The following is a 16,260-nucleotide window of genomic DNA, read 5'->3' on the forward strand; positions in this document are numbered from 1 at the left end:
AACAGAAATAAAAATAATACCTGCATTTGTCCAATAGAAACTCTTGTTTGCAACTGTTGGACTAATGATTACACCCTAGATAAGCTAGATGCAGGCAAGAGTGTACAAGGCGGTATTGAATGTGTCAATCTCTGTCATCTCAAGTGTTTCTCTCAACCTGTGTGCACATACGTTGTAACCTTTCATTCATGGGCTAGGTTGTAGAAACCTCATGATGGGTATAGGGCAAATTGTAGCATCATGTTGTAGCCTAAACCTATCGACGTTACATTGAACAAGGGGAATGGAATCTGAATGACAGTCATCCAATATGCTGTAATATAAATAAGGCCAAGCTCACGTGAAGAAGCGGTTGCTGGGAGCAGAGGGCTGGGAGGAGGTCAGCCCCATGGTGTGGGCTGTGGAGAGGGCTGCCACCGTCACTCTGGGTTTGTGTATTTATGTGGCTTGTGGACTGGATGAAAATGGGGAGGTGTACAGCGGCATTCAGAGATACCCTGGTGAAGGAGGACCAATGGGACCTGGTCAGGTAAGTGAACTCAGAATTTGCACCAACAAACTTTTGTCTGGGACAGGTTCCTTATAAAATAGATTTGTATGTCACGTAGGTATGACCTTTTCGCAACAGAGCTCAACGGGGCCCTCTATCTCCTGATAGGCCAGGCGCTAAGGCTGGATGTGGAGACAGACGAATGGACAGTTCTAGAAGAAGAATGTCTGGACAGAAAGTTCTTTGGTGGATGCACCACAATCAATGGCCAGATCTACCTGCTGAGCGAGCGAAAGATGAACAAAGCATTCCCCAACATGGTACTGATGGATCCTTATATCGACACCTGCATGGGAATAGACAATGCCATACCCTGTCCTGGGATGCCATACCCTGTCCTGGGCCTCTCCGTGGCTGTGTCACCATGCGCTCGGTCACAAGACACTGGTGAGTTGCCCATAAACTAGTTTGAAGTTCACATTCTTCTCACCAACTCCCTCTCACCAACATAAGATATATTTATATATTCAAATGGTTAAGCACTTTTCAGCTATTGATTTTTCTTTCGAATTAAAAGGTACAAACAAATGTATCAATAGTTCAATAAAAGTCATTTATTGATTGTGTTGAACTGGCCACAGAGTGAACAAACTTATGGGGTGTGTGCATTCATGATACGCAGAACAAAAAGACCAGTCAAATGTTATTGACATGATGACCCTGGCATTTCTCTTGTTGCAATAGTTGAACTTTTAATAAAAGAAACATCCAATAATCATGATTAAAGTGAGTAATTGAGTGTATCAGCCCTTTTGGTGCTCTAGAAACAGACCACAGATAAAAATCCACAGACACTCAGTGTGAACGTGCCATACTGGAGACAATAGTACAGAGAGTGAGGCACACGGACCCTGGTAACAAAGTAGTGTGTTCCTACCGTGGTCCATATGTGCTTTAGTCAACTCATCTGATCCTCATTGTCATTTGCCTGATACACATCAAGCACATACAGATCTGGCACCGTGCTAGTTAGTGTATTTCAGTGTGAGACAGATAGAGATGGTTGTGATTGACATCTCTGGGCGAAAGAAAATTACACTTAATTTCAAGCCCCCATCTTGCACAGTAATATCATGCTTTCAGTGCAAGAACGATTTGCCACACTTCAAACTAGACATATTTTTTGCAAAAGTGCATGTCAGTTATATGAATAGTAAATTTGTATTGATCCAGACATTATTCCATACGTATAGATTTAGACAGAACCAAAAACATTCTCACATTTTGAGGGTACCCATCAGCATGGTTACATTACATGGCTCTCCTAAAGATGTAAGATCTTAAAGACATGCTCCGCTACTTTGACGACTAAAAAATAATTGTTTAAACCTCCTGCTTTGGGCTGGATGTGTCAATGTGTAGTTCATACATGCATAATGGATGAGCAGAATTACCTCAATTAGCAATGAAATCCCTAAAACGACTGTTTTCTTGAAGCTGTGCTATGCCCCATTTGAGTGACAGCTAGCAAGAGGCCTCCTGCTCAGCGTTATCCAATGAGTTTGCAGGGCAAGCCCAACAGCTCAGTAGACACAGTGGAGGCCCGAAAAATGTATGAAGACTCTAGCTATAGTCTGTTCACCCTGTTACCGTCGGTCAAACGGTACCGGAACATCGGCTCTCGGACCAACAGTTTCCGAGACAGCTTCTAGCCATAAGACTGCTAAATAGTTAGTCCGGGGAACCCTTAATTATCTGCACTAACCCTATCTTGCACTGACTCTATGCACACTCACAAGACTATGCACTGAGTGTACAAAACATTAGGAACACCTGCTCTTTCCATGACACAGACAGACCAGGTGAATCCAGGTGAAAGCTATGATCCCTTATTGATGTCAACTGTTAATTCCTCTTAAATCAGTGTAGATGAAGGGGAGGAGACAGGTTAAAGAAGGATGTTTAAGCCTTGAGGCAATTGAGACATGGATTGTGTATGTGTGCCATTCAGAGGGTGAATGGGCAGACAAAATATTTAACGGCCTTTGAACGGGATATGGTAGTAGGTGCCAAGCGCACCGGTTTGAGTGTGTCAAGAACTGCAACGCTGCTGGGTTTTTCACGCTCAACAGTTTTCTATGTGTATCAAGAATTTGATTTGAGAGAGAGAGAGAGAGTGAAAGCGCAATGACATGCAACATTTAAAACTTGTTGTTTATTTTAGGTTTAAAAAGGCTTCTGAAGTTTGTAATTTCCACTTTGAAATTTCAGACTTGATTTTCACTTAAGAAAAATGTATCAACCCTTTTAAAAATGTCCATTAATATTATAATTATATAATTATAATCCACATAATAATTTACATTTCCTATTGCTGCAGGATTATTTTCCTGCTGTAGCAAACTGGCTCAAATTAAGCTCCAACAGCTGTACCTAGGCACTGGATGGCTGTCCAGATTCTCAATAAAAACCCTTTGAACAAGAGCAGCAAGTGAAGATTTTTACAAATAGTTTGTAAAGCTATACTAATACATAGAGCTACATAATAAGTGCTTGTGACAGAAAAAGTACAAAAAAAATAGCAGCCAAGGCACAAAATAACAAAGTTCAGTAGCACAGAGTAAAACACCTTGTGGAGAAACATGCTGCAAGATCTTCTCTACTGTCACATTGATTATAGAAAAACACATCATATTTTTTCCCCAAGGCTTTACTTGTAAAATGTTTTATAAGGGAGCAGGAGTAGTTAGCCCAAGATACTGATCTAAGGTCCGTTTTGTGTTTGTCACCTGCAATCCTATAGCAATTTCTACTTGGGACCCTTTCCTAACAAATCTTCGCTAGAGGGCGCTATCACCATTCCAACAAGAGTAATATGACCAATTCAATCCTCTACAATTTGGAGTACTTTTGGGAAATATGTATTAGCTTCCACAGACAAAATTGTCTGATTAAAAACGATCAGCTACAAAGCTATATTATCTGCACATTTCAATCTAGAGGCTGTCATACTGTTGCCTATGATATCCTTAATTTGAATAAAAAGCTAATTGTTCAATAAATAAATTATTTTATCCAAAATCTATTATCTTACATGTGTTATTAGTGCCACAGTGGTTGATATAACGAATAAGAATTCCATAGATTAATCTGGGTTTTGTAAAAAAATTAAAATTCATTAAAAATAAAATCCAGGGATAAATTATCCAGGGAAGAATTGACACACTTGTTACAGTCACCAACGCTCTGGATAACATGAAAACAGCCTAACCAGCTCTGCTAGGGCGAGTAGAATGGTCAGAGTGAAGTGTTCTCTCATTTGTGTCTGGAAGTAGCTAGCAAGCTAGCCAACGTTAGTCAGTTAGCTTGGGTGCTTGACTGCGGTTGAGGTCAGAACACTCGGATCAACCCTACTCCTCGGCCAGAGTATCCAGTGTGCGCTCTGAACGCTCCGAGAGCGAAACACTCTGAATTTACGAACTGACAATCTGATAACGCTCTGAATTTACGTACGACCCAGAGCGCACTCTGACACACTGGAGGCAATATAAGAATGCACCCTTTGACTGTACCAGAGTTAATCGCCATTGCACTGCACACTGCCCTATCCCATCTGGACAAGAAAAATACCTATGTAAGAATGCTGTTAATCGACTACAGCTCAGCCTTCAACAATATTGTGCCCAACACTAAGCTCAGGGCCCTCCCTTTGCAACTGGGTCCTGAAATTCCTGACGGGCCGACCCCAGGTGGTGAGGGTAGGCAACAACACCTCTGTCAAGCTGATCCTCAACACGGGGGCCCCACATGGGTGCGTACTCAGCCCCCTCCTGTACTCCCTGTTCACCCATGACTCCGTTGCCACAGACGCCTCCAACTCAATCATCAAGTTTGATGACGACACAACAGTGGTGGGCCTGATTACCAACAATGATGAGACAGCCTACAGGGAGGAGGTGAGAGCCCTGGCGGAGTGGTGCTAGGAAAATAACCTCTCCCTCAAAGTCATCAAAACTAAGGAGCTGATCGTGGACTACAGGAGACAGCAGAGAGGGCACGCCCCCATCCACATCAACGGGCCGCAGTGGAGAGGGTCAAAAGCTTCAAATTCCTCGGCGTGCACACCACTGACAGCCTGAAATGGTCCCTTCACACAAACAGCGTCGTGAAGAAGGAGCAATACCACCTCTTCAACTTCAGGTGGCTGAAGAGATTTGTCTTGGCCCCGAAGAACCTCGCAAACTTCTACAGATGCACCATTGAGAGCATCCTGGGCTCCCGAGTGGGGCAGTGGTCTAAGGCACTGCGTCTCATTGCTAGAGGTGTCACTACAGACTCTGGTTCGAATCCAGGCTGTATCAAAACCAGCCGTGATTGGGAGTCCCATAAGGCGGCACACAATTGGCCCAGCATCGTCTGGGGTACGGTTTGGCTGGGGTAAGCCATCATTGTAAATAAGAATTTGTTTTTAACTGACTTGCCTAGTTAAATAAAGGTTAAATAAATGAACAAAATCTAAATCCTGTCGGTGTGTATCACTGCCTGGTACGGCAATTGCACCGTCCGCAACCTCAGGGCTCTCCAGGGTGGTGCGGTTAGCCCAATGCATCACCGGGAGCACACTGCCTGCCCTCCAGGACATATACACCACCTGGTGTCACAAGAAGGCCTAAAAGATCCTCAAGGACCCAACTGTTCATCCAGCTACGATCTATAAGGTGAAGACAGTACAGGTGCATCAAAGCTGGGACCGAGAGACTGAGAAACAGCTTTTATCTCCAGGCCATCAGACTGTTATTAAACAGTCACCACTAGCCGGCCTCCGCCCAGGACCCTGTCCTGAACCTTAATCACTGTTGCAGCCGGCTACCACTCGGTACTCTACCCTGCACCTTAAGAAACTGCTGCCCTATGTACAGAGTCATTGAACGCTGGTCACTTTCATAATGTTTACACACTGTTTCACCCACTTTATACACTGTATCTATATACTGTATTCTACACATAGCTCATTAATATAACTACTGCTGTACACACCTTTCTATTCATATACCTACTCATTCAAGGGTTTTTCTTTATTTTTACTATTTTCTACATTGTAGAATAATAGGGAAGACATCAAAACGATGAAATAACACATATGGAACCATGTAGTAACCAAAAACAGCATTAAACAAATCAATATATATTTAATATTTTAGATTCTTCAAAGTAGCCACCCTTTGCCTTGATGACAGCTTTGCACACTCTTGGCATTCTCTCAACCAGCTTCATGAGGTGGTCACCTGAAATGCCTTTCAATTAACAGGTGTGCCTTGTTAAAATTGTATTTGTGGAATTTCTTTCCTTCTTAATGCGTTTGAGCCAATCAGTTGTGTTGTGACAAGATAGGGGTGGTATACAGAAGATAGCCCTATTTGGTAAAGACCAAGTCTATATTATGGCAAGAACAGCTCAAATAAACAAAGAGAAACGACAGTCCATCATTACTTTAAGACATGAAGGTCAGTTAATCCGGAAAATGTGCAGTCGCAAAAACCATCAAGAGCTATGATGAAACTGGCTCTCATGAGGACCGCTACAGGAAAGGAAGACCCAGAATTACCTCTGCTGCAGAGGATAAGTTCATTAGAGTTAACTGCACCTCAGATTGCAGCCCAAATAAAGGCTTCACAGAGTTCAAGTAACAGACACATCTCAACATCAACTGTTCAGAGGAGACTGTGTGAATCAGGCCTTCATGGTCGAATTGATGCAAAGAAACCACTACTAAAGGACATCAATAAGAAGAAGAGACTTGCTTGGGCCAAGAAACACAAGCATTGGACATTAGACCAGTGGAAATCTGTCCTTTGGTCTGATGAGTCCAAATTTGTAATTTTTGGTTCCAACCGCCTTGTCTTTGTGAGATGCAGAGTAGGTGAACAGATGATCTCCGCATGTATGGTTCCCACCGTGAAGCAAGGAGGAGGAGGTGTAATGGTGTGGGGGTGTTTTGTTCGTGACACTGTCAGTGAATTATTTAGAATTCAAGGCACACTTAACCAGCACGGCTACCACAGCATTCTGCAGCGATACACCATCCCATCTGGTTTGCGCTTAGTGAGACTATCATTTGTTTTTCAACCTAAAATACATCTTCAGGCTATTTGACCAAGAAGGAGAGTGATGGTGTGCTGCATCAGATGACCTGGCCTCCACAATCACCCAACCTCAACCCAATTGAGATGGTTCGGGATGAGTTGGACCGCAGAGTGAAGGAAAAGCAGCCAACAAGTGCTCAGCATATGTGGGAAGTCCTTCAAGACTGTTGGAAAAGCATTCCTCATGAAGCTGGTTGAGAGAATGCCAAGATTGTTCAAAGCTGTCATCAAGGCAAAGGGTGGCTAGTTTGAAGAATCAAAAAATTGTAATATTTTTTTTTGGTTACTACATGATTCCATATGTATTATTTCATAGTTTTGATGTCTTCACTATCATTCTACAATGTAGAAAATAGTCAAAACAACAACAAAAACTTGAATAGGTGTGTCCAAACTTTTGACTGGTGCTGTTTGTATATATTCAGATCATTTTTAATTAAAAAAATAAAATAAAATGTTTATTTTTTTTCTGGATTATGTGTGTATTGTTTTTTGTATTGCTAGGTATTACTGCACTGTTGCAGCTAGAAACACAAGCATTTTGCTGCACCTGCCATAACATCTGCTAATTGGTGTACGCAACCAATAAACTTTGATTTGATTTTAGTTCATGTCTTTAACTATTTCCACACAATCCAAACAAAAACAAATCAATTCTAAATATAAAATCTAGAAAAACATACTTCATCTTAAAGTAAACTTAAAGTAAAACCAGTGTTGTTCTTGTTTGACCAGACCATTATTTTGACAGCTCAGTGAACAGTTATGTACTCCAAACGTAGTGAAGTATTATCTGAAACCGTTCATAAAATCATAAATGGACCCCATTGGTAATATGTAAGCCATATAAATTAATTATATCTTACCAGCATATACTGTGGAAGGAGAGGAAAACATTCTAAGTTTAACCTAGTGCGAAAAGAGAGTGGTACTATCTGGCTTTGGGCAGTCTGCTGTTCATATTTCTCTGGTTGGTCAGGTTGTTCAGGACACAATTGTTGGCAAGCGAAGCCAATTTGGAATTGAGTGCACCCTTTCTTTGCTCCCAGCTAGTCTCCTCTTCCTCCTCTGCCTCCTCTTCCTCCTCTGGCTCGCTTTCTTCATCGCTGCGCTCGTCTTTCTCCACCTACAGCATAAAGATACATGTAAGTGACCGTTTAAGGCTGCAGAAGAAATCAACAAACGGAACATAACCAGATGGTATAGCACAGAATGTATTGATAATGCCAATACATCTTACAAACACTTATGCCTTAAAGCCAGTCCCCTGTGATACTTCCAAGGTGTACAATGAAAGAAATGGACAGTACATCATAATCATCTTCAATGACGAATGTATTCTTTGTACGGACGTGTTTTGGCCGCAGTTGAACGAAAGCACGTCTATTCAAAGAATAAATGAATCATTGAAGCATATTTATGGTGCACTGTCCATTTATTTCATTGTGGGCTTTCCTAAGATGATTCATCGCCCAACTACTTCTGACAAATAATACGAGTGAGCATGTGATCTACTTTTCTACTGTATCATGGCATCCGATTAAATCACTATTAATAAGTGTTAAGGATACAGGTATCCTGTGAGTGTATCCTGTGTGTGTGTGTGTGTATTTCTTTTCTCTCCTTCTCCCCTCACAGGTGGCAATAATCATTCCCCAATCAGTCACCAATCAGTCACCAATCAGAAGACACACCTCCTCCTGTTTCCATTACCAAATCACAACCCCTTTCCCTTGGTTTAAAAACCCATTCAGTTGTTATCTCTGGAGCTCAATCTCTCTGTCATGCAATCTCTCTGTAGGTCTCTTGTTTGTGCAACTACATGCCACTTTGTCCGTTACCCTGTGAGTATTGTTTTTGTTATGGTGTTTGACTGTTTGTTTTATGGTGGGAAAAGGGGGTACCAAGACAAGTCACCCATGGGCATACACTACCCGTAGGAATACTTTGTCTAAGAACACTAGTTAGAACTGGGCGGACCACCCACTGTATTTTTGGTTAGTTAGTTGTATTGAAGTAGGCTAGTCTAGTTTAGTGGTGTTTTTGGATATTTGTTTCTTTCCTTGGGTCCAGCTCAGCCCCTTTTCCTGCCACCCTTTTTCCGTGTGTTTACCAAATAAACCATGAGTGTTTGACGGTAATTTAGTTGTCTGTGGTTTTTCGTTCTCACTGTTACGTTTTCACTATTCTACTTTGCATGAGTTATGTTACAGGTCTCGTTACCATCCCCCCTTAGACTGTCGGGCCAAAGGGATTCGTAACATAAGTGGGGTCTTGTCTGGGATTTTGTCATTACTGACACCCATGCTGCTAGTGCAGATTGTTCTAGTGGTATAGTTCAGTGTTGAGCGTGATAGCTGATGTAGCATTAGTGTTTGCTATTTGTTGGCTTTTGTGTGGTAGTTCAAGATGGCTACTTTTGATTTGAAATCCTTTTTGGATAACACTTCATGGGAGGTTTTTGACAAATGTCGTGGAGTTGATTTACAGACCTTGGCTGACCATTATTCTGTATCGATTCCGCAGAGTGTAGTTAAGGCGGAGGTTAAACAGCTAGTGTTAAATGTTTTGTTGGAAGAGCAGGTGCTTGTATTACCGCTGCCTGAGCCTACTACCCCTGTAGGGGATGTTGCTGCTCCTCTAAGCCCAGTGGTGTCTGAGGGCGAGGCTAGAACTCCAGCCACATTGCCCCGTTTTGATCCACTCTCCCCACAGTCAACCAGTGATGCCAGGAGGGATGTCCGTTCAATACAGTTCCAACTGGAGGTGGAAGAGAGAGCCCAAATTAGGCGGGAGACTCTTGGAGATGTGTAAAATGGAGGCAGAAAAAGAAAGAGACCAGCGGCAGATGGAGTACAAAATGGGACTGGAGGCAGAGACAGCGAGGCTGGCCTTCGTTCCTGCTGTAACTGTTAGTGAGGCGTCCTCACCAACTGGAGCTTCCAACACTTTTGACATTAGTAGGCAGATTGCCTTGGTACCTTTGTTCAGAGAGTCAGAGGTTGACTCCTATTTTTGTATTTTTTAACGTATAGCCGTAGCATTGAAATGGCCTGAAGAGGTATGGTGCCTATTACTTCAGTGTAAATTAACTGGTAAAGCCCAAAAGGTTTTGTCAGCGCTACCTCTTGAAGACAGTTTGAATTATGAAGTGGTCAAAGCTACTCTTCTTTGCGCCTATGAGCTTGTGCCGGAGGCATACCGACAGAGATTTAGGTCTCATAGAAAGTCTTCTAGTAAGACTTATGTGGAATTTGCTAGAGACAAGGGATATCTGTTTGATAAATGGCATGCTGCTAGCAAGGTAACTGATTTCAACTCTCCGGGAGTTAATCTTGTTGGAAGAGTTTAAAAATTGCTTACCCGAACGGATTGTAGTTTACCTAAACGAACAGAAAGTATCCTCCCTGTCAGAGGCATCTGTGTTGGCAGACGAGTTTGTGTTGACGCACAAGAGCGTGTTTTCGGCTCATACTGAGAGTAGAGCCACTGAATTGCCTACTTTTAGTCCTAGTCGGCCAGCAGTAGTATATCAAGCACGCCAGAAAAATTAGCGTTTCTATTGTCATAAGGTGGGACATATGATTGCTTCCTGCTAAAACGCAAACAAGGGTTGCCTCTTCGTGCCAAGCCGCCAACAGGTGTTGGTCTAATTCGTACGGTTGTGAGATCTGAAACGAAACAGGTGCCTCAGGGTAAATGTAGTTTGAAAGTCTCAGTCCCCGACGGCGGTTATGAACCGTTTATTTTCAAGGGGTTTGTGTCCCTAGCGAATGACGAAGCGTCTCAGCGTCCGGTTAAAATCCTTAGAGATACTGGTGCGGCGCAGTCGTTTATATTGTCTGATGTGTTGCCCTTATCCGACGATACATACTGTGGTTCCAGTGTGTTTGTTCAGGGTATTGAAATGGGTTTTGTGCCGTTGCACTTTGTGAAAGTACACTCTGAGTTAATAAGTGGAATATTCAGTGTGGGGGTACGTTCTATGTTGCCAGTAAAAGGTGTGACCTTTATAGTGGGTAACGATATTGCCGGAGGAAAGGTAGTACCCGTATTGGAAGTATTGGATAAAAGTGACCACTCTCTCTCCAAAGAGCTGGCACAGAGTTATCCACATGTGTTCCCCGCTTGTGCTGTCACTCGTGCTCAGGCACGACAAGAGAGTGACGTGATAGATTTGTCGAACACTGTTCTGTTCAAAGAGGATGATCCAGAGGATGGGTTGTGCACTACCTCTGGGAAGCTGATCACCTCTGACAAACAGCCCAGGAAAGAATCGAAGTATGTTGAACTTATTGCTGATGCAATACAGTTACCAGTCACTCGTGAGCAGCTGATTGCTAACCAAAAGGTTGACAACAAGCTTGCTAAATGTTTTTCTAGTGTTGTCTCATTGGAAGAGGTAAAGAAGAAGAACGTGGCTTACTTCATTGATGGTAATCTCCTCATGCGTAAATGGACATCCCATGATGACGCGGACGGAGATTGGAATGCTGTTTACCAAATAGTGATTCCTACAGCCTTTCGACAAAACGTGTTATCCCTTGCTCATGATCACCAGTGGTCTGGTCATTTAGGAATCACAAAAACTTATGATCGGACCCTTCGACATTTCTTTTGGCCAGGTTTAAAACAAGATGTGGCTCAGTTCTGTCAGACATGCCACACGTCAGATAACAGGAAAACCAAATCAGGTTATTCCTCCCGCTCCTCTGTCCAATACCTGTCATAGGTGAACCATTTGAACATGTGGTGGTTGATTGTGTTGGACCGTTACCGAAGACAAAATCGGGTAACCAGTTTCTGTTAACAATTATGTGTATGGCAACAAGATACCCTGAGGCCATTCCTCTGAGAAGTATTACAGCTCCGGTAGTGAGTAAAGCCTTAATTAAATTCTTCACGACATTCGGGTTACCTAAGGTGGTACAAAGTGATCAAGGTACCAATTTCCTATCAAAGCTCTTCAAGCAGGTGTTAAAATCCTTGTCAATTACGCACCGGGTGGCAAGTGCATATCACCCAGAGTCTCAGGGTGCGCTTGAACGATGGCATCAGACACTGAAGTCTATGCTACGTAAATAATGTTTGGAATCTGAGATAGATTGAGATGAGGGAGTTCCTCTAGTTTTGTTTGCTGCTCGTGAAACTGTAAGGCAGTAAGGCAGATAATGACTTTAGTCTACTGACCTTGCCCATAAAGACAAACTTGTAGACCATGCGAAGGATCAGCCAGGCCCAGAAGATGTGCAGAGCTTGCAGCACCAACAGCAGGGCATTGAAGAAGTAGTAGCCAAAGAAAGGCTGGAAGAAATCCAAGGACACAACCAGGGTGGAGTGGACTATTCTGAAGGGGAAAGAAGGGGCATAGAAAACTGGAAATTAATCCAACCTCAACCCTTGCCTTTTTAACATTCTCTAATTGATACTTCTGAACACATTCCCTTAACTGATTTATAGTACACACTATGTGCTATGTTCTGACTTGAGATGTGCGTACATCGGATGTATTGGAATATTTGCATGTAGGCCTACATTTGAGTTACAAGTGTAAACTGTCAGAAAAGGATAGACCCTGAGTAATCTTATTACTACTTTTATTATAATTGACCTTTGTAATACACTCCTAATAAATTGTCAAATGACTGTGAGAAAGCCTCCAGTCTCACCTGCCAGGGAAGACCACTAGTCGTGTTAGCAGGAAGACCAGGGCGAAGATGACAAACAGTGTGTCACATGTCTTCCTCCAACCAGCGTAGTTGAACATCTTGGCAGACTGTAAGTGAAATATAATAATACTCCTTTCACAGTTGGCCTTATTCACGACCCTCATGAGGCACTAGTAATGATACAGTTGTGTTACCAGCTGGGTTGACCAATATAGCACAGTGGCTGCACAAATGATAGCATACAGTAATGCTGTTCTCCAACACATTGTATGATCTCCCAGTCCATACTCGCTGATGGAGTGGTTTTCTCTAGCACACACTGACAACCAATGTCCCCTTCTGACCCAATGTCTCCCATTGACTGCTTCTAAAGGAAGCATTATGTCACGCCTGGATCCTGACATGACAAGCCATACAGATTTCATCAGGTCCAAGATGATGGAGACAATGATTATTGTGAGATAACATCAGGGCAATACTACACTGCTTTACTGAGGTCATTTAAAAACATCTTTAGGAATACATGTGATAATAGGAGTTCTATTTCAGAGCGGAAAGTCTATTGGGAGAGTTAAGAGAAGTTCCCCCCGAAGACATGTTTTCCTTTAACCACATAAAATTGCTAAAAATATAACCATATGTGTTTGATCGCTATGAACCTACAGATGCAGTATCTTCATTTGGAAATGAAAACTTGTAGAGTATTTGAGAGTATAAAAAATTATACTTTGAAATTTCAGACTTGATTTGCCCTATGGAAAAATGTATCAACACTTACAAAAAAAGTATATTAATTATAATCCACATCATAATCCACATTTCCTGATGATGCAGGATAATTTTCCTACTGTAGCAAATTGGCTCAAATTAAGATCCTACATCTGTATGAACAAAATAGTGTGATTCGCGGTCATAATAAGATTAAGTTATGTTAATAAACAATCCCTGTATTCAAATCAAGCTTACAGTGACCTACATGTAAACAAAGAACCTTGCTTAAATAACCACACAACCCATCAAAACAGTCTGTGGGGAAAATGGTAGTGCCAAATTAGCTTGACCACATGCATTTATGATAAGAGATATCATTCCCCCTTTAGTTCCCTGTGTCTGTATGATTTGTGTGTGTGACTTGTAAACTGGGACTGAGCTCCTACCTCCAGGAGGAAGTCTGAAGAATCATGGACTAGTATCACCAGTGTGCCAACGCGCACATAATTGGCACAGTACGAGAAACCGATGAGCAAAATGGTAGCGACGTGGTGGATGATCTGTTCCTTGAAATCCTGAAAACACACACAAACCACACAGCTATAGAGGATATACTATAACCTGAGCTTCAGCAGTTCTGCACTTCTGGTGCCGTAAATCACTCATCTTTCTCCTGTATGAGTGATTTATCAATGGTACAAAATAAATAAAAAAGTTGCTTAAGAACTGTACAAATCAGATATACGTGACAACATCTGTGAACCCCTCCTGCTTGTGTCTGCTGGTTATCTGTATAGCAGTTTATCTTTACAGGGTGTTCCTGATGAGTTTCAGAGTAGAGAGGTTGACTGTTTTTCAGATTATGGACAGAGAGCTGAGTCAGACCAAAGCAGGCCAGGAGGGGTTGGTCCCCATGAGGGGAGGGAATAGCAGGAGAGGATGAGGAGAGAAGGGGGGGGGTTCCTGTAGGGAAACATGACTATAAAAATGACATGAACGTTTCAGTAAAACAAGCTGGGAATCTGCTGTGAACACTAACTGTAATCTGGAAGGGAAAGTAATGATTTCTTTCAGTGAAAGCTGATGCTGTTCTGTGGATTGGACTGAGTCACTGTGAATGGAGACAGCGTGCGTGCGTGCGTGCGTGCGTGCAGACAGGAGTGACACATACCTTCCGCTTCACATCCACAGTGACACAGAGCAGCAGGGACCAATAGAAACCCAGTTCAGTGATGTAATACCAGTAGTGAGCCTCAGCGACAGGCTGCAGGGACAGAGAGAAACAAAACAAACACCAGGGGGGTTGAAGGTGACCGAGCATGACTCCGGGGGGTGCATCCTAATAGTCTAAAGTGACTTCCTTTAATTTCCTCCTCACCTTTATCTGCACCGATCTGACATCAAAGTAAAGTTGAAGGCTTTATGGGAACGGAAGTCTACATGGGGGGATTTGCTTTCACCTGTGCGGTTCTCACACAAGCGTAGATGACACAGGAGGTTGGTGGCATCTTAATTGACTGGACTGGAATGACTGGAATGGTAGCAAAAACATCCAACACATGGTTTCCAGGTGTTTGATGCCAGTCAATTTGCTCCGTTCCAGGCATTATGAGCCTTCCTCCCCTCAGCAGCCTCCACTGGTAGATGACAAAAGAAAGGAAACCAGGGAGAGGAAGGAGGCCTTTTGAGACTAGTGAGACACAGCCCAGGTAGGAAGGAGTTAATGTGTGGACTGACTGACTCCATCCCCCACCTGTGCACTGGGAGAGATCAGTCAGTCAGGGGAGTTTACCAAGGAGGCCTTTTCCCAGCAGCAGCAGATAGACACCCAGCCCACTGCCAGGCCTGAGAATCCACACAGCTGAGCATTTACAACAGGGAGCTCTATGTTTGGGGGATAACCCTTCACTGAAATGGAGAAACTCAGGATTCCACACACAGTGAAGCACAGGCTTTGAAACAACGCACCCCTGGGGCGGGCCAGTAACCAAAAGGTCGCTGGTTTGAATCACAGAACCGACTAGGCAAAAAATCTGTCTGTGCCTTTGAGCAAGGAACTTAACCCTAATTGTTCCTGTAAGTCACTCTGGATAAGACTGTATGCTAAATTACAAAAATGTACATTGCTGATTGCTGCTTTGTTTATTAAACCCCCTCATATTCCCAACCAAAGCTTTAAAGTGGAAGCTTTGAAACCCCCTTTAGCAAGCGTTCCCCCACGCTTCCACAGTCAAAGTTTAACATTAAAATCAGAGCGGATGTGTACATGTATAGAAAGAGGTGATAAATCAAAATGGCCGTGAAGTGACCCAAACACCCACCACCAAACAGTACTCTCCAAGACTCCATAGACAATAGAGGGAAGTTTACTGAGGCATTTAACCCCTAGAAATCCCACCCTCCCTCTGCAAGGCACTGAACACAGCCTGGCTTCAACAAACGGAAGGGCAACAGCATTAGGGAGTTACAGTGCCATGATAGGTTTAAGTGTAGAAAGAGATGCTGTGTCATTTGTACTTGTAGTGTTTTCTGTTTCAGGTCATCCCTTTTAGGGAAGGAGGAGGAGAGGTTAAGTCCCCTGTAGGAATGTCATAACTCTTATCTGGAGGGGCGTTGTTCAATTCCTCCAGACATAGCTGTCAATAGCGGTGCAGCACAGCAGAAAGAGAACGTTTCCTGAGATTGTCCAAAGCAGTGTTTTCCAGATTCCCAAATCGTGTTTTGGGACTCGAGACTCAATGGTGTGGGATGCGGCTTATTGTGGCTATACAGTAGATTGGGTTGTCACTAGAAACATTGGATGTATTTACTTAGTGGGTGACAGGACAATTCCATAGGCCTTTGATGAGTGACAGGACAAACATGTTTGGAAACCACTGGTCAACTGAAAGTTAAAGTGAACTGTTCTACTCACTTGTTTGGGGTAGCCCTGCCAGCACTCTCTGTGGTCCCAGAACCAGGGGGTCTGAGGGACAGAACAAATAGTCACAGTGAGGGCCCCTTAGTAGTAGTAGTAGTAGTAGTAGTACAAGAAGCAGTAGCACTGTTTAGGGTAAAGGTAGCCAAAGTGAATGTGCTTAATATACTCACATCAATCAGGGAGGCAAACGCTGCTACAAATGCAATGAGGTAGAAAACGAACCTCCAACTGCCAAAACAAAATATTTGTCATAAGATAACTTAATATGCTTTCTATGAACTATACATTGAAATGAAATGGATCACATGAATACATAGAACTCTGAAT

General features: G+C 42.9%; 1 protein-coding gene across 1 annotated transcript in view; it reads right to left on the reverse strand.

The window, feature by feature from the left end:
* Positions 1 to 1,082: 1,082 nt before the first annotated feature.
* Positions 1,083 to 16,260, reverse strand: part of cers4a (ceramide synthase 4a) — a 41,549-nt gene continuing 26,371 nt past the window's right edge. Inside the window, exons 5-11 of the mRNA XM_055861778.1 lie at positions 16,104 to 16,161; positions 15,928 to 15,978; positions 14,185 to 14,277; positions 13,460 to 13,588; positions 12,303 to 12,409; positions 11,824 to 11,980; positions 1,083 to 7,759 (exon numbers count right to left, since the gene is read on the reverse strand). Coding sequence (XP_055717753.1) covers positions 7,565 to 7,759; positions 11,824 to 11,980; positions 12,303 to 12,409; positions 13,460 to 13,588; positions 14,185 to 14,277; positions 15,928 to 15,978; positions 16,104 to 16,161 — 790 coding nt within the window. The 3' untranslated portion in view covers positions 1,083 to 7,564. The remainder of the gene's footprint in view (positions 7,760 to 11,823; positions 11,981 to 12,302; positions 12,410 to 13,459; positions 13,589 to 14,184; positions 14,278 to 15,927; positions 15,979 to 16,103; positions 16,162 to 16,260) is intronic.

Source organism: Salvelinus fontinalis, chromosome 14, assembly GCF_029448725.1.
Source record: "Salvelinus fontinalis isolate EN_2023a chromosome 14, ASM2944872v1, whole genome shotgun sequence".
NCBI classification, from domain to species: Eukaryota; Metazoa; Chordata; class Actinopteri; order Salmoniformes; family Salmonidae; genus Salvelinus; species Salvelinus fontinalis.